Source organism: Vitis vinifera, chromosome 1 (genome assembly GCF_030704535.1).
Source record: "Vitis vinifera cultivar Pinot Noir 40024 chromosome 1, ASM3070453v1".
Classification (NCBI taxonomy): domain Eukaryota; kingdom Viridiplantae; phylum Streptophyta; class Magnoliopsida; order Vitales; family Vitaceae; genus Vitis; species Vitis vinifera.
Genome location: NC_081805.1, coordinates 8,203,429 through 8,225,341, shown reverse-complemented (window position 1 = coordinate 8,225,341; position 21,913 = coordinate 8,203,429). Strand labels below are relative to the sequence as shown.

Below are 21,913 nucleotides of genomic sequence, written 5' to 3'. Positions count from 1 at the left end.
AGTGTATAGCAAGTAAAAGGTTAAGTCTAACTTTATTATACTATATCTGATTTTTAAAATATTTAGGAAAGTGTCATTACTTTCCTTTCAGAGAATGGGACAATGGTAATATCAATAAAATGAACGGTTGAACGGTTGACAGATTTAGCAAGGCAACAAGGTGGATTGTTGTCATTATGTCACATGTCATGATTACATCAAGAAAGCCCATCTTCCACGATTTCATTGTACTTCTCTTTTTCTTTTGCTTCGTTACTTTCAACCTACTATAATTTTAGCTAACTCTAGACCAGTTAAAATTATTTTTATCCTTTTATAAAGTGTATTATTCTTCTCAGATGAATCCTTACATAAAAATGGTGTTTGAATTGTTTAACAACTTTCAAATATTTGGATAATTTTTTAAATATATTGAATATAATTTTTAAAGATGTTTGTTGCATTTGGTAGTGTTTCTACGTGAAGTATTGTGAGTTGAAGTGTTTTTACAATAATTACTTATATAAAGTGTTTTTCTAAAAAATATTATAAATGATTTTTAATATTTTTAGCTAACTCTAGACCAGTTAAAATTATTTTTATCCTTTTATAAAGTGTATTATTCTTCTCAGATGAATCCTTACATAAAAATGGTGTTTGAATTGTTTAACAACTTTCAAATATTTGGATAATTTTTTAAATATATTGAATATAATTTTTAAAGATGTTTGTTGCATTTGGTAGTGTTTCTACGTGAAGTATTGTGAGTTGAAGTGTTTTTACAATAATTACTTATATAAAGTGTTTTTCTAAAAAATATTATAAATGATTTTTAATATTTTTAGCTAACTCTAGACCAGTTAAAATTATTTTTATCCTTTTATAAAGTGTATTATTCTTCTCAGATGAATCCTTACATAAAAATGGTGTTTGAATTGTTTAACAACTTTCAAATATTTGGATAATTTTTTAAATATATTGAATATAATTTTTAAAGATGTTTGTTGCATTTGGTAGTGTTTCTACGTGAAGTATTGTGAGTTGAAGTGTTTTTACAATAATTACTTATATAAAGTGTTTTTCTAAAAACTATTATAAATGATTTTTAACATAATAAATGATTTTTCAATTTTTTTAAAAGTATTTTTTAAATTTTGTCAAAAACCCAATTTTTCTTCAAAAACATTTTAAAGCTAAAAGTGCTTTTTTTAAATCATTTTCAAATAAACTAAGAGTGTGTTTGGTAATGATTCTAGGAAACGTTTCTAGTATTTTTTACATTTGAATGATAAAAAATTTCAAGTATTAAAAAACTTACTTTAAAAATATTTCTTAAAATCACTACTAAACAGACTTTAAAAGCTTGTTTGATAATAATTCTAAGAAGTATTTTTAATATTTTTAATACTTGAAAATTTTTATCATTTAAATGTTAAAAATGTTAAAAACACTTTTTAGAATAACTTTCAAATGCACTCTAAGAGTGCGTTTAATAATAATTCTAAAAAAAATTTATAATATTTCTAACACTTCAATAAAAATTTTCAAATATTAAAATATTTTTCATTTGATAAATAGGCACTGGATCTCCAACTCGAGTAAGCAAACGACATCTTCAATGTTATTCTTTAATTTCATAAATCAAAATTTGTGTATATAAATTTTATTGTATCACATGTAATTTTTCTTTTAAAATAAAAATAAAGTTTAGAGTATAAAAAAGCTTATATCTAAATTCTATATATTTAGTAAATATTAATATTTGCAATACACAAAATAAAACCTTCTCTCATAGATTCCTTAGTACACAAAATACTATCATATCAAGAGCAAATATTTTTGGCTCTCCGTTAAAAAAATAAAACAATTGGAAGAACTACCAATACTTTGAATTTTTTTTTTAGTCTATATTTCATGTCATGGAATTATCCTGAAAAAGAAAAAAAAAAGTTCAAACAAAGAAAAAATAAAATGAAAAAAAATACAAATGAAAGGTAAGAAGATAAATATTAAAAGTTGCAGTTGAAAAGTGGTTTATTTACTATTTTTTGATAATTTACACAATAAGTTTCAAAAATAATAAAAGAATTAATTTTTTATTTTAAAAAAATCTATTATTTGACTTGATTTTTTGTAAATTGAAAACAAACAAATTATTTTTAAAAAATATTTTCTTTTTTTTTATTATTTTCATTTTTTTGAGAATAGAAAAATATTTTTGGAAATCAAAACAGAATTGAACCTTTTAAAAAAATCATTCAAAACTTAAAAAATATTTTACCCTAATTTTAATTTGAACTATAACTGTAATGTGAAAATGGGTAAATATAATTTTTATGAAATAAAATATATTCAAACTCAACCATAAAATATATATAAAAAAAAATATCTTCCTATAATTTTTATCAAATAATTAAAATCAATATAAATATAAAAGAAAATACACCATTTGCTAGTCTTCACGTGCGTTGCACGGACCAAGCCTACTATATATATAAAGCGCGGTAGTCCTTGCAAGGAAAATGAGCTTGCCTTGGTAGTCGTTCAATTAAAATATAGAGAAAAAAAAAACTCCTGGCACGTGGATCACATGATGGATTGCGTGCTAGAATTAAACCCTCAGAAACTCTTAAGACGGTGAATTAAACCCTCAGAAACTCTTAAGACGGAGGAGCTTAGATGAATCAGGAGATAGAGGCCAAAATTTTGCCTTCTTTTATCAAGTGTTGCTCCGAAATTCATTAGATTCTGCAGTGTAATGATTATTCTGTAAGTGAATCCAATTCTCATTCATTGTGGTATTTAGATTACCGAATTTATAGGCATGTTAGTTTGCAGATCTATCTTTCTTTGATTGTTCCCTTCTATTTCGTTGTTTTCGTATGTAAATTTGTATTTGAAAGGTATCCTTCCGTGTGCAAGTTTTTTTTTTCCTTTTTTGGAAAAAATTTAATGGTCTTTGTTTGCAAGGAATGCTTTGATGGTGAATTGTGTTCAAATTAATGCGTTTTCAAAGTGGGTAGTTTTGCATTTTGGATTTGTGGGTCATGCTTTTTCCAAGTGATTTGGTTTAAATTTGGTGTTAATTGCCGATGGGTTTGTCTTGATCTTGTTATTTTGATGGGCTTTTGGTGGCATTTGGTATTTTAAGATAGGGATAACTGATTATTGAGGTTCGCCTTTTTAGTGAAGATTTGTAAATGACCCAGAGAGAATAAAATCTGAAGTATATAATTTAGCTTTGAACACTAACCTAGAGGTTTGCTCAAGGAAATTATAGGGATGATACAGCCTAACTTTTAGTATTTAAAAATATAAAAAAATTAAAAATTACTGCTATATTAGTTTCGGCATATGTGTGCATGGGATTGCAATATTGAGAAGTCCCAATGCTATCCCTAATGGACGGCACAAGATTTATGATTTCCTAATGGCATAGGAAGAACAAGAAAGAGTAGCTTTAGCATTAAAAGAGTCTGAAGCTATGATTACTTCTTGTGGCTCCAAGTCTCTGGAAATCTTTGTCCAATACCAGTTGCTTTCAGATATGATGCAACACTGAAATGGGAGATGAGTTCATAATAAACTGCTGATCTACAATGAGAACACTTACACCTCCCCTTTCCTTTGGGTAGGATCCATCGCTATTTACCATCCAGACACCTCAATGCAGTATATCAATTTGCTTTTGAATTCTATTTTTCTCTTCGAATCCCACCTCAATTATTCATTTATTTAGACTTCATTTGGATACATCCATCACTATTTACCATCCGGGCACCTCAAAGCAGTATATCAATTTGCTTTTGAATTCTATTTTTCTCGTCAAATCCCACCTCAATTATTCATTTATTTAGACTTCATTTGGATATTGAATGGAAACAAAGGTAAGAAATGATAATGATGAAAATAGTTTGAGAAATAAGTCCATTCTGCATTTTTCTTTCTTTTCCCTCATTCTTTACAAGATCCAAGTGGATCCTTAGGAAATTCTCCTGTTGGAATCATTATACTTCACTTCTCTGCTGCCAAGGAGTTTTTCTTGATATCTTCACATACGGAAACAGTAATTCAGAATGGGGGGAGGATTAGCATTTGATTCCCTCCAAATGCCATTACCAGTGTCTGCAAGGGACAGTTTCCTTATAGAGCTAATAGCATCAGAGCATTAATGGCTTGTATGACTTGTGGTAGTTCATTCAGTCAATGGAGAATTGGGTGGCTAATTATGAATTTATCATTGTCATGCATTTACAATGTTTTGATTAACCTTAAAATGAGACATGAAATTTATTTGCAACAATACTAATACAGAGTCCTAAGGGTTGGGATGGGGGCGTTCAGGGTTCAACTCCAAGTGAATATTGTTTTCACTTTAAAAAAAAAAAACAAAAAAGGCCAACATGAGGTTCTCTGAAATAAAATCTTAACTTCCTAGTAACATTTGAGACATCTTTCTCCAATCTCGACAATATACTTGCTCCAAAGAAATGGAAAGTTCCATTGGGAATTTGGTTGTTGTTACAAAAGTCTTTTTTAAACAATGTTTAACCTAACATTCAAAACCAAATCCAGGTTTTGAGGAGTGAGATAAAAATGAGCAAAACAAGCATAGACATCCAGAAGAGAAACAGAAGTGAATGGCCAAAATTGATCGATGCATCATTTTTTGTACAGCTTCCTCAAAAAATTCAAACTTGTTTAAAGGTCAGTTGTTTCTCCTGTACCCTACAATCAATTAATAAATGTTTATTTTAGTTTTGAGCATAGAATTTTCTTTTTCACGTTTGCTGCAGTCACATCTCAAGAGATCTAAAAATGGCAATGAAGGAACAAACTTGAAAGCCTCAGTGGAGAAAGGACCAAGTACTGCATTGGGGCTCAATCTAGAGAAGCAATTGCAACATTGGAAAGAAAATCCTGTTTGGACTGAGCAGCCCCCAGAAATAAAGGTAAGGAAGAGCTAAGCCAGGAAACTTGCTTTCCTGTACAAACTTTATAAGTATAACCATAAGGCTGGTTAAAGGCTGCTGTATTTGCAATGTTCAAAGGTGAATTGATTAAATGTAGAAGTTAAAAGAAAGAGATACTGCTTTGGCTTGTTATGATTTAAAATCAATCAATTCTGACGTGTCTCAAGCTTGTTCAGTCTTTTCCCAATTTCATCCACTGAGAGATAAACCTTGCACCATTTTATTTTTAACACATGAAGGATCTTTATGAGGGGTGGAATCTGAGGTACATGTTGTTTAGATTATATTTGTATCAGTAAGACAATAACCCACCAACCTGTGGTTCGTGGAACCATAAAACAGTTGTTGTGGCAGACCAAAATTAAATTCTCAGCAAAAGATTTAGTACTTTTATGATTGTAAAAGTCCAATCTATTGCTAACATCATCTTATTGAGTTTACAATTGCTAGGGCTATTAATATCTGATGTAATTCTTCCAGGTCAGTGTACCAAAAGGTTCTCTTTGCAAACTTAGTGTGGAAGTTGATGTTGGATTGCCCCCAGATGCAGTTTACAATATTGTCATAGACCCTGACAATAAGAGGGTCTTCAAGAATATTAAGGTGAGCAGCATCTTTTCATCCACTCTTTCTTGTTTTATTCATTTCATAACAGGATCAACCCATTTCTTGAAAAACCAACAGGGGTTTTGTGTTTCAGACATGGTAATATGCCTATGGAGTATGTTTCCTTTTCTCTGCTAACAAATTTCCCATGCAAATCTGTTTCCCTTTATTACGTGTATGTTTATGTTTTATCCTACAGCACTCACTTCTGTTGCAACCATCATCTATAGTATTTAATCTACTGAATCTCTGAAAAGTTTCCTGAGTTCTGATTTGAGAAGATTGATTCCTTTTTAGGAAGTAATCTCAAGAAGAGTCTTGCTCGATGAAGGATTAAGGCAAGTGGTTGAAGTGGAACAGGCAGCCTTATGGAGGTTTCTTTGGTGGTCAGGGACCATTTCAGTTCATGTTATAGTAGATCAAAACAGAGAAGATCACTCGGTAAGAGCACCTTTTCTTTTGACAACCGTCAATTCTCAACTGAATCTTGTTTTCAGTTAACCTTTTTCATCATTAACTATCACCTGGAGGTCTGCATCGCTTTGTTTATTTCTGCCCTAGTTTTAAGAAAATAAACATGGAGAGAGGAAGAGAGGATAAGATTTTTGGTGTGCATGAAGTAGAAGTTAGTTGCATGATGTTGAAACACATCAAAGTTGGTACTAGAACTCTTTTTGGTGTACAAGTAAGAATTTGAGTGTGCATGAGTGGGAGTTAGTTGTGTAATATTTGAAACACGTCAAAGTTGGTGGTAGAACTCATTTTCGTTGGACAAGCAAATCAATGTTTCAATGAAAACAAATTCAACAATTCTACCAAAATGAAAGAAAGTGTTTGGCTACATTTACCCTTTTTTTGAGTAACTCACCTGAGACCTGATCCATCCCATCATGATCCAACAATATTGATTTAATGCTTAATACGCCCCACCAGATATTTTCTTCCAATGATACAAAGCTATCACGTGAAAGCATTAGGAAAAAAAGCCTTGTATATGACCTGAATTATATCACGCACTTGTGGATGAGTCATGAACATTTTCTTTACTCTCTCTTCCCATGTTTTCTCAGATGAAATTCACGCAAGTGAAAACAGGATTCATGAAAAGATTTGAAGGTTGCTGGAGGGTGAAACCTGTGTTTGTTGATGAAAAATCCTGCTTTCCCTTCAAACCCAAGACATGGGATGAATATTATTCATGTACTGGAGGCAAAGGTAGGATTGGGTCAAAAGTCAGCTTGGAGCAACTGATCCAGCCAGCTATTGTTCCACCCCCACCCATTTCCTGGTATCTAAGGGGAATCACCTCAAGGACCACTGAAATGCTGATAAACGATCTGCTTGCTGAAGCAGCCAGAATTAGAGGAATCTCTGAGCCTAAAAAATCCGTTGGAGAACCATCTGAACAAACATCTTATGAACACCAAGTGGATGAAGTATGTGACATTAAAGAAAGATGGGCCCTGCGAAGGAGAAATGGGAAGCAATATCATAAAAAGTTCCCTTAAGACTGAAATCATTGAGTTTTTAGTTTGTATTCTCTTGAAACTTGAGTTTTTAGTTTGTACTCTCTTGAAACTTGTGTCTGTATTCAACGTAATCTTTTAAATTTTAAACTGTTCTCCAGTTTGTTTGCTATGAGGCTTCTGTTAAAAGAATGTAATAGATTATATTGTTTCCATAGCACCGGTTCATCAACAGCAGAACACGGACAAAAAATTGGGTGCTAGGTTTGCATCTGTAGGTTCGGTTTTCCTATCATCCTCAATTTTTTCCCACCTGACGCTATCCAAAAATCAATTTCTTTAGTGAGAATTTTTCAAGCTCAAATTCCTTACACAGAAGGAAAAAGAAAAAAAGCTTTTTAAGATGTCACAACTGTGCTGCTTCATATGCTCTGGACAATATCCGTATAGATCTTTAAATAATTGCGGGGGGAGGGACACAACCCCTCCCCCATTTGCACTCTTGTTTATTAATTCTCTGTGGTTAAACACGTTGGTCTTACAACATTGTAATGAATATTATGCAAGTTAATCAAGTTTCAACTCTTTAACCACATTAGGTGCAGGCCACCCATGAAGAATTGCCTTGTTTAGAACATTTGAGGAGAAAACAATTCCACGGCTAAGTTGTATAGACACTGCAACCTATACTTTCACTGTCATTCAAATCCCCAGCTAGTGAGCTGTGAATCTTATCCCCAGAGTAAGATGCACTGGTTGAGACCTGTTCCACTAACTGATGAACCATCAAGCCATCATAATTATTCTTTTCATAGCTCATGAATGCACCCAATGCCCCTAGAAATCCTTCATGCCGCAAAAACATTGCTTTTGCTTCACCTTTCGACCTGAAAAGAAAGTATGACATACTTTAACTGATATCCATGATATGCATGAACAACAGGCAATATATAAGTAACAAAACAGAACAAGAATACCCAAACAATTGTGAAACAAAGGTTCACGACCCAAAGGAGAAAAAACAGTGAAAAGTGGGAGAAAACAAAGACCTTAGACACCATATGGAAATCGAATGCACTCCATTTTATTGACATCACAATTGGAATGAGTTCATTTTGTTGCACATATCAGGTCAAGTTTAGGATTTTGAGAAATATTTTAACTTCAAATGATTTTTTTATCATTGCTTGGTGATGCCTTTTTTTTCTCTTTTCTTTTCAATGACTTGCATTCCCCTGTTTTCTGTTTGGTAGCATTCCACTCAACATAAATTCATCCCCAACATGTTATCCGAAGAATAACAAAAATAATAAAAAATAAAATAAAATAATTTTTTTTTGCTCCCAGTGTTGAAGGGCAGCCTTTAGATTTCACTTTAGTTTCATAATGCACTTAAAACTGAAAACAAGGGAAATAAATTAGTACTAGAAATTCTTCATGATTACCAAAAATTAACTGCAACAGAAATTGTATCCATTGTATAAGCATGACCCCGGATGAAAAATCCTCCAAAAAATATCCTCTTGAGCCCAAATCGAAGTGCATTCAAATAAGATATCTGGGGAGATGAGAATAAAATAATATTAAGAACACTAGGACATGAACAAGAAAAGGAAGGACAATTTTATTGATTTTGCCTGCTATGTCTGAGATATAAATACATAAATATTACAAAAATCATGGATTGTGGGTCATGTTTAAAAGGAAGCCAAGAAAATGAGCTCATTCTTAAAGTTGTGAGTGTATCGATATTTTAAGCTATATAAATCAACTTAGGCCAAACAAAATTTCTAGAAAGCACCCAGTGAGAACCTTCAGAACTAAACAAATAGCAAAGAATGGAAAAAAGACCTCTATTATATTACACAGCATTTCAGGAATAAGTGAAGCAAATGTGGATTGACATTTTTGGGGTTGCTTCCTATAGCCAAACTCTATCCAACCTTCCAATAAAAGGTTGCTTTAAAGATAGTGCAAGGCACAAAGTCATATCTTTGAAACCTTGGGCACCAGTTGTATTCTGGGCACAGTTTTGGAAATGTGGAGACCTAAAAAAATTGCAGTACAGCCTAAATAATCATTTGAAAAAAATAAGAGAACCTACACTGATCTAGTCACATCCACCAAGGATGTTGGTCAAAAGTAGCATTCACCCAAGAAGCATGACCCATAGACATGTAAAAGCCCAAATAACAAGCAATAATTCAGATTTTGGTTTTTTCAGAATTCCTAAGTTCACTTCGGTTATGCGTGTTGGATGCCAGTATCTGATCCTTCAAAAATCAACTATAAGGATACGAGGACTGGGATAAAAAAGGAAGCAAAATACAGGCACAGGTATTGGGATACAGCATAATAAAAGAAAAATCAATTAAAAATAAATTGAAATCAAAGATAACCTTTTTAAAAGCTCTCATCTTTTCCCTTTAATCCCTTTTTTTCCTTATATCTCTAAATATTCTTACAAAAATTCACTTTTTAACTAACTCTTCTTTTTCTCTAATAGAAATTACTGAGAAAGTTGAAAAAATAAAATGATATTAATGGAAAAATCAATCAGCCACACCCAAAGTGAAATAGGAGTGTCCAACAAGGATCCTATACCTACACCCATGTCATGTCATGATGTTGACATGGGTACACTAGGTGAAAATGAAGGGCCTGGGTATCATAGGTTTTAATGTAGTATTATGAAGATACCTCATAATTTTGAACCTTGCCAATGGCAGAACAATAAGCTCAAGTTGAAACAGAAAGTGTTCGTTAAAAAGAAAACAAAAAACTTGGCCTAAAATACCAGGCAGCCAACCCCCAAGATTGGGATAAGTTTTTTAGATGACAATACTGGTGCACTTGATGGTGATAATGATAAATTTATTCATTTGGTTTTCAGGCTTAAAAACTATAATATGTTTACAATTCATAATTAAGTTTAGAAAGAGATTCAAAGTAAAATAGTAACAATAATACAAAAATATCTAGATATGCATACATAAAGAAACACACACACAAATATATGTAGAGAGAGGGAAAGAGAGAGAAGAAAGGAATGAATCCCATGAAGTACAGTGTGATCCATGCACACATGAAATAAATGTGCAGTCTGGAAAAGGAGTTCAGAACTCACAACTGTGCTGCTTCATGTGCCAGAGGATATATTCTGTATACTTCATTAAATAATTGGGTTGTCTTTCATGCACGGTGGCTTGAAAAGGATATATACTCAAACAGATTCAATATGTTTTTGTGGAGTCCATATTTCTCAAAGCTACTGCTGTATGCATATATACTATAAAATGTCATTATACCATAATAACAGATGTCTCATTTCTAAGTTAAATCTATTGCATGCAAGAAACCATTCTACTACAACTGACCTGCCCAATATTGTTAGAAATCATTCGCAAGAGAGAGCGAGCAACATCTTCAGGTCTGTAATCCTCAAGCTCTTTATTTTCAGAAATTGCCTTGCCAAAGCTAGAAGCAATGGTTGTTGATGCAAGACCAAACTGTTATCATTTAAAAAAGAGTGTGCTAAGCCATTAAGGGATGGAAAAATTGTAAATACAAAATGGTATGTCTCACCATCCAGTATCAACACTATGATACATATTGACATTTGAACAAAAATAATATACACGTGTCAGACTCCAATACTTACATGTTCCTTCAAGTTGTCTGCATATGAACATAATATATGTAGGGCTGAGATTGGGCAGTTTTCTATAGTATTTAAAATTGAATAAAAATTGGTTTTTTTACATTTAAAGTTCTTAAAAAATAATAGTTTGAATATTAGATCTTTTTTTCCCTTTTTTTTGGAAAAGTCTCTTTTGTTTTTGAAAAGAAAATAATATTTTCTAATTGTTTTTTTTTTATAAACAAGAAAATGTATTAAATAGCGCAACTAGCGCACAGGAGTGCATTGATCATATACAATGAGCACCAAAAAGCTAAAAAAAGAGAGGGGAAACAAAAAAAATACTCCGTCCCTCAACAAAGACTCAACCATTCTATAAAATCAACAAAAGGCATAGAGCCTCTACCTGTATTTTCTAATTGTTGTTTAAGAAGGTACAAATTTTTTTTAATATATTTAAAAATTCTTACTTGCCAAGTTCCCTATTTTTTTAAAAGCCTTTTTGGAATAGGAAAGTTTTTAAATAACTTATTTTTAAAAAAATTTCCATGAAGCAATTTTATGATTTTGGGAAACTTCATTTAAAGTAGAAAAAATATTTGGCAAAGTTGAAGTGTTAGGATCTGTTTTTCAAAAATATATATCTTAAAATTTCTTCTTTAGAGAGCTTTTGGAATTATTGATATTATTTTTGCTCCTTTTTTATTGTCTTCAAAGCTAACATCACATTCACATTAATTATGTCCTAAAAACTGAAGACCCCAATTCTCTTGAGCTTCAACAATCAATCAATATTAGCATTAGCAATCTTTGGAGGAATGTTGTGTCCCTTAAAAGAGCTCAAGGTGGTTTAAAGAGTGTGCCTTGAAGAAGTTCAAGGTGTGCTCACTAAACTACAGATTGAAAGGAGGGCTACTTGGCAAAACTACAGATTGAAGAAGTTCGTGGTTTTCTGCCCTCTGAGGATTTCCATATAAATAAGGTGTTCCAATATTCATGTTCTGTATTTTGGGATCACTTTGAATTAATTTGATTAATTATTAAACAAGTCAATAAGTCTAATTTTTAATAGATGTTACCAATTCACCCCCACCTAGATAATTCCAAAATATTGAGAACCACTTTTCTCATAGGATACAACTCATTCAGTCTCAAGCCAATCATAGCCCTAGGACCACCCTAAAGAGGAGAGTGTAATATACAGTAGTAGTTTTTCATTGTCATATCCATTAGGATTACGATTCCTTGAAGGAAACACAAGCAGTGAGCTTGTCTGGATATAAAAGGTCCCACACTGTACATCAAAGGAGATTAGGGAAATTTCACGTTTTGGGACACTTCATGGAACTACACCTCTGTCTTTTGTGCATTAACCACATCAATAGCTTTTGCTCTTCTCACAAGCTGTCACTCATAGGAGCCATCAAATGAACTGGTTTTCAGGTCCTACTCACTAAAGTGTCTGGAAATAAACAAGTGCTCATCTTTTTATCCAAAGAATAGATCTTGATGACCATAAAAAAATGTTGCACTTTTGAATTTAATACAGCTAAGATCTTTTAAGAGAAGGTAAAAAATCTTCAAGCTCACATGTCACATCTACAAGTGATAATACAGAAATGAATTGTTGTTAAACAGCAAACAGGAAGCCCTACTGAAATGAATAGCAATAATTGCATCTCTAGAAAGAAAGAAAAAGAGAACAAATTCTTAAACAATCAACTTTGTCAATCAACACAAGAATTACTAACCTAGAGGATTAACTTGGAAGGAGTCAAACAGGTGTTTTGTTAAGTAATTTTTTTTTTCCCTATAAAGTCCATGAAATTTTAGAAGTTATCACAAACTATAAATTCGGAAAAAATCCACTGATCATCAAGGACCTTATACAGCATCTTTATCTAATATAAATCATAATCCCACGTTTTACCTTAATTAGCTACACATCAAGCAAGATATGATAAAATATATCAAAAATATATACCTTCGAATAGTCCATTCCACCGTAGATATCTCCAACAAGCATGTCTATCACTCTATTATTTCCCTGATGGCTCAACTCAAGCAACTCATCAAAACTGAGAATGAAAATACAAGTCCTTAGATGAAAGACATTTTAAATGGGATGATAGATGTTTTTACTAAAATAAGCAAAATGATGAGAATAACCTCTTGCACTTCGTTAGAAGCCTTCCCAAGCCCCAAAAAGTGCCACCACCTACATTTGTTCCACTAACTCGTTCAAACTTGCCATCTCCATCCACCTATTTAAGTACAAGACTAAGAATCAATTCAAATTTGAAAAGTGAAACTAGATGAAACAGTAATTCTAAGTCAAATATGAGGAGAATTACCTTGAGCATGCTAACACCAGACCCAATATTAACAAGCAGGTAGGGATACAAATCGTTATGATCAATCTGCACAAATTCCTTCTGGCCATCCATATATGTAAAGGCTTCATGGTGAACTGCCTACTTAAGAACATTTATAGGGTGAGCCTGCTGTCCAGAACAAATAAAAGCCATACAATAAACAAGAATAAAACAATAACAAATAAATTTTGACAGCAACTATGTAGATGCTTTAGTTTCAAGCACCCTAAATAAGAGTGGAAAAGAACCCTAACATGGGAATTTCTCTAGTAGGGGATAGCGCAAAATTTCTGAAAGCACGTTTGACAAGGGCTGCCCATCAGGCCTGAGCCCCATTTCATTTTTAGGGTGTCTTGGGATAGCAGTCTTCTCAAACAAATGATTCCTATATATATTCACCTTTTTTTTTTTTTTTTGATAAGTAACCTCTATATATTCACTTATTAAAAAAGAATGTCAAATAATAACACAATGATGAGATTGCCTGAGATCATAATGTTGTCAAGTTCAAAATACATTCACACAAATCAAAGCAATGAGTTTCTATCATGCACTTTGGACTCATAACAAGGAGATTTTTTTTGGTTAAAAAAAAAAAAAAAAAAAATCTTTAATGATCAGAAGCCAAACAATATACTGCACAAGATTAACAGACTGCACTTCTTCAACTAACAAGATTGTATATCTAATTATTGAGAGAAATCTCATATTCCAAACTTACATGATTTAAATGTTTCTCTAAAATATGCATCCAAACATAATGAAAATCAACTGTGCAACTGTTTCAGCATAATTATTTATTTCCTATTGAAACCCATCAGTACATCTCATTGTCGGGTATTCCTTGTGTCTCCTTTTCTCTTAGAAAAGCTTAAAATATGCTGAAATGGAGAGGCGGGCAAAAAATCAAGTGAATCTTCTAGCATACAGAGCTTACTTAAAATGCTGACCCAACATGACTCACTGACAGCCGCAGGTATAAATGTCTGTCTGGTTAAAGACATTGACATGCCTTTCTCTGTCCTTAGGGGCATTTTAAAGAAAGATTTTAATCTTTGATTATGGGTTCTGTATTTAATAGGCTTGTACACATTGCCATTATGTAATTGGTCCAAGGCTTGATACAACTATGATTGCCAAAAGGCAACTGCATCCTGAACAGTTATGAAATAACTGAAGCAAAAGTAAGTTCATTCCTACAATGACTCTTTAGCATTTTTGGTCCTTCAAAATAAGTTCGTTGTTTTTATAATTGATATCCCCAATCAGGATTTTTCTTTTTTTTTTTATGTGCCTGTGATCCATGATTCTTTCCATGAATACCTCTTCAAAATTTCCATACTGCATACTAGGTTCAGGACTCCTGTTAATATTCTTATATGTTGAATCTTGAAGTCAGGCCTTAACAATTGCACAATATAGCAAACAGCAGCATCAACAAAGTTAACAGGATTTAAAGGAAATCGATGTAACCAGATTTGAGGAATATATATAACACAAATATAGAAAGAAAGAAGAATGAACGATGCATGAAAAAATAAAATAGACGCCAGCCAATCTTGTATAAAGAACAGAAGTTCAAAACAACAAAATGATTGTGTTTTATAGCAGCATCAAAGAACAAGTCAGAGCAAAGTAAATGAGAGAGGACTGCAGTGTCCAGGACTATAATCAGAATTATGGAGTTCAATACAGATGGAGGGCAATAGATCAAGCATTCAAAATTCTATGTACTTTAAGACAGGACTTATTCTAATACATTAAAAATAAAAATTGCAAAATATGTACATACAAACAATCGTATGTGGTATTAGGATCTCACCTTAAGCAGAAAATTTGCTCCACTAACAAGACAATCCATTTCATCTTCCTTGTCAAGATTGAGCCCAAGATTCTCTTTGAAGAGATCAGCAAACTTATATGCCCCACCGCCTGTGGCCTTCTCACAGATGGTAACAAGTTAATGATAAATTTGCAAAATTTTGAAGTGTATATTGTAAAACTCAAGTGCTTATGGCAGAAAATTAATCATTTTTATGTATTGAAACAAAGAGGTTGAAGGCCTCATCATGAGCAGAGAAAAGGGATTTTGGTTTGAAATAATGAGAGTGTTGAATTGACAATCAGTTCATACCAGAACCTAACACTTCTATCATTAAAAGTGAAGAGCATTCCCAGGATATATCTGTCTGTACACCCACTGAAGTTATCTACAGTACAAGTTGGATATATCTAGAGGAAAACCCATATCCCAATGTTAAAATAGATAGCATACTTCAATTAACTGCCTTCTGTCAGACATTCCCTCATTAGTTAATTTAATTACATATGACATCAAGAAGACCAAGCCCAGAATCCCAGACCTAGATGATAAAACAAGGTAATCAGCAGCCCAACCTCCAAGAAATCATAATCTAGCAATGCTCAACAATAGTGTTTACCTTAATAACATTCTTGTCAGAGACAGGAGCTTCATGATGCCAACAACCTGAATATCAATAATAGAAGTAGCAGAAAATTTATGAGAACTAAACTGCACTCTGAAACAACTTGAAGGAAGAATATCAATGATCTCTATAATAATCCCTGATAGCTTAATTTAAGAGACATGTCATTATCTCGTTTTTTTGGTCACAACTACTAATCAAAGAAGACACAGACAACTTTGTTTTTCCAATGGAAAATAATTTGTCTGGTTTAAGTTCCTATTCACATACACAAAAACTGGGAAAAAGATATTTGCATGCATTAGTGCTTTGTGTTCCATTATTTCTCTTTAACAACATCATTATATGTGGGGGGGAAATGTAATTTATGAATTAGTAATTTTTTCAGAAACATTTCTCTAGCAATGTCAGAGATAGACCTTTCAAACTTCTCCCATGAAACAGGTGATATTGTGTCCTCTATGAAAGGCTTCAACAGTGACACAGTCTGGAGCTGTTAAACAAACTAAACTAATTATGAACAGCTCTTTTTCTTGTTAAGGAGCCCATCCAGGGTGATTAACAAAGTAAACAAGGTAAACTTAAGTTCCAAAATTTATTGCCTTACAAGTCAAGATTGAGCATCATAAAACTCAATTCCAGTAGGCTCCTGAACAGTTTGGAGTCATGCAATTGTCATTTAGCACCTAAGAAACTGGCTCAAATAAAAAACTTCTTAGAAATTTACAAATAACATAAAATCAGTGATCAAAGGTGAAAATTGAGTATATTATAATTACTAATTTGCATTAGTAAATTCAAGAGTATCATACTTGGACACAAAATTGAACCTGGTTAGGCTAATTAAGCAGCTCCAGCAAAAACATTAAGAAACTTGCACTCAATCAAGCATATAGTAGCCTGGCTTGAACAGGCTTGTTGAGGCAGGGCCAAGATCATTCAAGCTCAGTCCAAATTTGAACTAACTGACGTTGAAAAGCCTAAAATCCAATTCAGGAATAGTTTACACCCAATAAACAAAACTGTATACGACAATGGAACCCATTAGAAACCACTCGTTGTATATATTTATTCTTGTTCTAAAAGGACTATGAGTCGGTTGAGAGTTTTATGGAAAAATTACTGGAAGCTGCAAATTTAAATACATACCACCATGGAGAAGCTTCTTCGAACGAATAAACTCTAGGCATTCATTGACTTTGATTGTCTCAAACTTTGCAAAATGGATCCTTCCGTAAAGAATAGGATAGTCTAGATTACTACAAGAAACTCGCAAAGGAGAATCCCCCTTTGGAGACTTTGCCCCTTTATCATCAACCGACCAGCTATCATTCCTTGAGAAATACACCAACTTAATCAGAGTGCCTGCATGCCAACAAATATATGTTTATTGCATGTTTCAATATAAATCACATTGAAATCTTCCAATCTAGTTATGTTCAAACTTTGTGAGCAAACCCCAAGCACCTAAAATTGGCTTCAAAAAGAGGCCGTTTGGCTTTCAAACTGATCGTGGAATGGTAGCAGTGAGAATTTAGAGCAAAAGGAGTGGAATTATGCTCCTTCAGGGTATTCCTCTTCATTTAAAACTACAGATTATTCCACTGCATGTACTTCAAGAAGCGAAGGAGTAGAATCATCATGCCATAAACAAAAGATCCCTCCAAGTAAATTTCTACTCCACACATCATCAAAGTACAAAAATGAGCCAAACAATTGGAGAAGAAATAAGGGAAGTAATCAAAGGCCCAAAAAGGAATCGACAAAATAGTTTTAAATTTTTTAAAAAAATTAGAAAATTAGAAAATTGTAGCCAAGACCACATGGTTAGAAACCTCCAGACTCAACCTCGCAGCGAAATTGAATCCTAGAGAAAGAGTTCAAAACTAAAATCAAATAAATCAGAACAATCCAAAGCCATCGCATAGACGTCAATGCTTAAAAGAATCCGGGATTCACCTCCAATGTCCAGAGCCAAATGCGAAATTTCATCAGGAGCGAGAGCTTTGGAACCTCCGTCCTCCGAATTCCTTTCAATTCCAGAACACCGCGCTTCCATTTCCGTCTCACCCAACTGCCTCTTCAATGGTTTCTGCGCACTCCCTGCATCCCCTTTATATCATCCCCAGTACATTGACTGCCTGCTATTGGATAAAACCGGTTCTTGTCCTCAACAACTGCTGCGCTGACTCCGAAGTTTAGCGCCACTCTCCCTCTTCACCTAACCCCACCACTCCTGCACACGAATCCATATGGACCAACTTGGAAATGGAGGCTTCTCAGAATTGCTAGTAGCAAAAACATACGTACGCGAATCTTACGCGCTCGACAACCACTCTCGGTTACTGATCTGTGAAAATGGATCGTAGCGGTTCGTTATCTTGAGCGGAGTTAAAGCGCGTGGCTCTAAAGGGTCGTTTGGCAAACAGCAAAATTGTATACTACCATATACACCCGCCTTTCTCTCTTCGCACCCACCCACTTCAGGAGGGAGGGATTGATGTGACCAGAGATGAGGTGGGAGACAAATCCATCGCTTTCCCCCGGTTCGAACGAGCCAAATGACGTAACGCATTAAATTGATAAAACCCTCAATTATTATTAAATGGCCGCCACCCTTCCAGGTTCTCTTATTTGACTTCTTTCAGATTCAGAAGAAGGATAATGATCAAACTCATTCGTGCAATTAGGTACTTCATAGTAAAAAGGGACATGTTTTTGCCACAAGATCAAACTATTCCTCGTTAAAAGGGAAAAGAAAAATCCCTTATTCGAATGAAGATCACGAGGGCTGCATCGTCACTTCCCACGTGATACAACAAACTGGGTTACCGGAGAATCATTCTTAAAATTTAATTGAAAAATAACGAAAATAGATTAAATACTACGATAATAACACGTCAGCTTCATCTTAATTACTTTGCGAGGGAAGCATTTTTTATGGCTCACCAACCTTGAAGATTTCGTTGACCCTTTGACAAAATGATGGCACGCTCAATTTGACTGGCATATTTCATTTTGTTTCTCCGCGAGAAAATACTAAAATAGCATCCTCCTCCCTCCACTGGCGCAATCAAAACTATGTCGAGTGGACTGGGTTCCCATGAACAGGAAAAATATGCTAATTTTTTCTTAATTTTATTAAAAATTAAAATTTTTGTATGCTGAAATTACGTTTTAATAAACATAATCACCATACCACTCTTTTATTAAAAAGATAATACTAAAATGCGTTAAAAATAACATGTTGTTATGGTCCTTAAATTATTTTTCTCTTTTGTTCTTTTTTCTCTATTATTGTCAATATAAAAATTTATTCTTGCTTAAATTTTCACTTGCATTTATTTAAATTAAATTATTTAAATTTACAAAAAAGTGACATTCACCCGATCCTCCTTCTTCTTTGATGATTCCCTATTGATTAGGTCATAATATAACAACCGGTGTTAGAGTTTGACCTTAAAATAAGGTTTAGCCACTTTAACCCAAAAATGATTATGCATGTTGAAAAGCAAAAATGACTCAGTTCTAAAATCTATTGATCATGATAAAGATTTTGAAAATGGTTCTAATATTCCGACCAAAATTGAAAACGAAGTGTCTATTTCAAATTAAAGTCATTGATGCAATGAACTAGAGAAAAGAAATGCATAACTAAATGCTAAAACTATTTGCTATTTTCAATGTGAATCGGTAAAAAAAATATATGAAGACTCTTAAAAATTCCTCATGAAGGCAACAATCAAGTAAAATAATCAAAGATAAACATTCTTGTGCATAATTATAAATTGTTTTCAATTACAAATTTTAAATCTATTAATGAAATATTTACTAGGAAAAAATCTAAATGTAAGATGTCACTTAGAGTTTGTCAAGTATAGTATATCCCTTAATGTTCAACAAGTATAGTGTTTCACTTAGGTGGTTTTGTTTTTTTACTTAATTCTAAATAGAACCTTAATGCTTAATAGTGTTAAACATTAGGTTGTTTGCTTTTGTAGTATTTTATTTTTATTAAGTATTAAAAAGTAAAAAAAACCAATATGTTATTTTTTCTATTTAGAAAAAGTTACATATTTTGATTTTTTCTAATTAATAAAAAATTTATAATAAGTAATAAAAATAAAAATAAACAACCTAAATTCTGAAAACAAATTGCTTTCAACAAAAAGCCAAAAAAACAAACACCACCTGTGGACCCCCGGACTCATGCATTTCCATTCAATGGCAAGCTCAATTTTTAATTGAAAATGAATTTATTTATTAAGAAAATGACTTTAAGTCGCCACTTATTTTTGTTTTATTTTTAAAAGAAAAACAAAATAAGAAAGAAAAACTCTATGTATGACTCCTTATTTGGGAAAGTAGGTTTGTGAAAAACTGGATCGGGGATCAGGTTACTTATTGGGAAGGTATGGTAAAGACCGTAGCACCCCTTTAAATCCCTAAAAACGGGTCTCTACTAATGAAATGAAGCACGTGTGACTATTGATTGATTAAACGTGGATACCAAAAGATGATCATACACTGAGAGCCAAAACAAAGCGTAGAGAATGGTCAGAGTGAGAGCAGGTGCGTACCTTGGCAGTAAGTGAATAATGCGCTAAAAATGAGGTTAGTGCACAAGAATGAACGTAAAATATATCACATGCCTCACCAAACAGAATATGAAATCACCTATGACACACATGACATTTCACCTAAGTTCATTTTTATTTTAAATGAAACTTCTTTGATGTCGGGTATCTCACCAAAACCCAATTTATCTTGTATGAAATGGTTTGACAAATTTCATTATTTCGAAATTATGAAAAATTCATTCATACTTATGTAAAATCGAGATAAACATAAGATTATTTGAAAACTAGAGTGAAATTAAAATGGTTTGAGAGAAAATTGGATTTTTGAAATTTATTTGAAAATTAGAGTCTCAAAGATTATTTGAAATTGGAGTTTTCGGAAATTAAATTTGAGAATGAGAATTTTAGTTATTAAATTTGAAAGGAATTGGGATTTCGAGGTTTATTTGATAATTAGAGATTTTCAAATTAAATTTAAGAATTGGAATTTCGGAAATTAAATTTAGGAGAAATTGGAACTTTGAAAGTTATTTGAGAGTTTGGAATTTTAAAAATTAAATTATGAAAATGGAGACTTTGGAAATTAAATTTTGAAAGAAATTATAATTGAAAATTATTTGAGAAGTAGAAACTATGAAAATTAAATTATATAAATTAGAATCTTGGAAATTATTCGAAGGTGTAATTTTTAAAAATAAATAAGTAAAATGATAATAATAATAATAATAATAATAATAATAACGATATTAAATAAATAAATGTGAAAATTGAAATTTTGAAAACTGGAAATTAAATTTGGAAATCGGAATCTTAAAGAAATTGTTTAAGGATGAAATTTTAAAAATTAATAAATAAATAGAATAATAATAAAAACGAAAATAAAAATGATTAAATAAATAAATGTGAAAATTGGAATTTCAAAAATTATGAATTAAATTTGGAAATCGGAATTTGGAAGAGTTAATTAAAGATGGAATTAAAAAATATATATAAAAATAAAATAAAATAATAAATAAAATAAATTTGAAAATAATTGAAGTTTGGGAAGTCAAAGTTTTGAAAATTAAATTTTTTAAAATATGGGAGTTTTGAAAAAAAATTAAATTAAAATTAGAGCTTTGAAAAATTAAATTAAAATTGAAGTTTTAGAAAATTGTATTAAGATTAAAATTTTGAAAATGAAATTTTTGACTTTAATAGTTGAAGAAAACTAAGAAAATAATAAATAAATAATTAAAAAAAATAGCCTTAACATCATACCGTGTACAAGCACCTGCACTACATACCCATTTTACACATTGCCATGATGTCATACTTACACCACAAGCATGAACCCTCACATTAAGATAATCACCTAGGGCTCATGTAGCCTTTTCAACCTATTGGGCAAGTACCCTTGCAGCCTTAAAGCACTCAGCATCCCTACCAAAGTCAGGATAATTAAACGTGGTCTCTGGTTGCCTATTATTGCTCTGATCTCATGCACAAGAACTATGAACCGTTAACCTTCATGCATTTGCAGTAGATTCATTCACAAACGATGTCTTATAACTAGTTAAGACCATTTCAAAAGGCATAATATCCCATCTCAAATAGCTCTCACCTCTGTAATGATTGTAAACCCATTGAGCCTACATAACATCATGCATTGTAACCATGTTATCTTTCTTTTGCTCAATTAGAAAACCCTCATTTCTAATATCCGGGTATTGGAAATCTGATTCCGACTCATTCTCAAAAGGTTCGGTTAGATAAGTGTGGAGGGTGGGGATGGGTGAGGCGTTTGCATGGGTCATCCTTGGTGGGTTGGGTTATTGTAAGGTAGTAAGAGAAATGGGTAAGAAGGG

At 32.5% G+C, this 21,913-nt stretch overlaps 2 protein-coding genes across 2 annotated transcripts; one reads left to right on the top strand and one right to left on the bottom strand.

Annotated features, from left to right (window-relative positions):
* The first annotated feature begins 2,483 nt into the window (after nt 1–2,483).
* Nucleotides 2,484–7,241, top strand: LOC100244891 (uncharacterized). Its single transcript, XM_002265041.5, has 6 exons — nt 2,484–2,748; nt 4,555–4,686; nt 4,776–4,931; nt 5,433–5,555; nt 5,856–5,999; nt 6,629–7,241. Exons 2-6 carry the CDS (start codon nt 4,576–4,578, stop codon nt 7,064–7,066), a joined length of 972 nt encoding a protein of 323 aa, XP_002265077.1. The 5' UTR covers nt 2,484–2,748; nt 4,555–4,575; the 3' UTR covers nt 7,067–7,241.
* A 187-nt stretch (nt 7,242–7,428) lies between these two features.
* LOC100258468 (pantothenate kinase 1) lies at nt 7,429–17,920 on the bottom strand. Its single transcript, XM_010653124.3, has 10 exons — nt 17,446–17,920; nt 16,636–16,851; nt 15,481–15,527; nt 14,862–14,978; nt 13,019–13,138; nt 12,834–12,928; nt 12,649–12,742; nt 10,402–10,533; nt 8,470–8,582; nt 7,429–7,911 (listed from the first exon to the last, which is right to left on the bottom strand). The coding sequence occupies exons 1-10, from the start codon at nt 17,543–17,545 to the stop codon at nt 7,686–7,688; spliced, it is 1,260 nt and encodes a 419-aa protein (XP_010651426.1). The 5' UTR covers nt 17,546–17,920; the 3' UTR covers nt 7,429–7,685.
* Between the last annotated feature and the right edge of the window lie 3,993 nt (nt 17,921–21,913).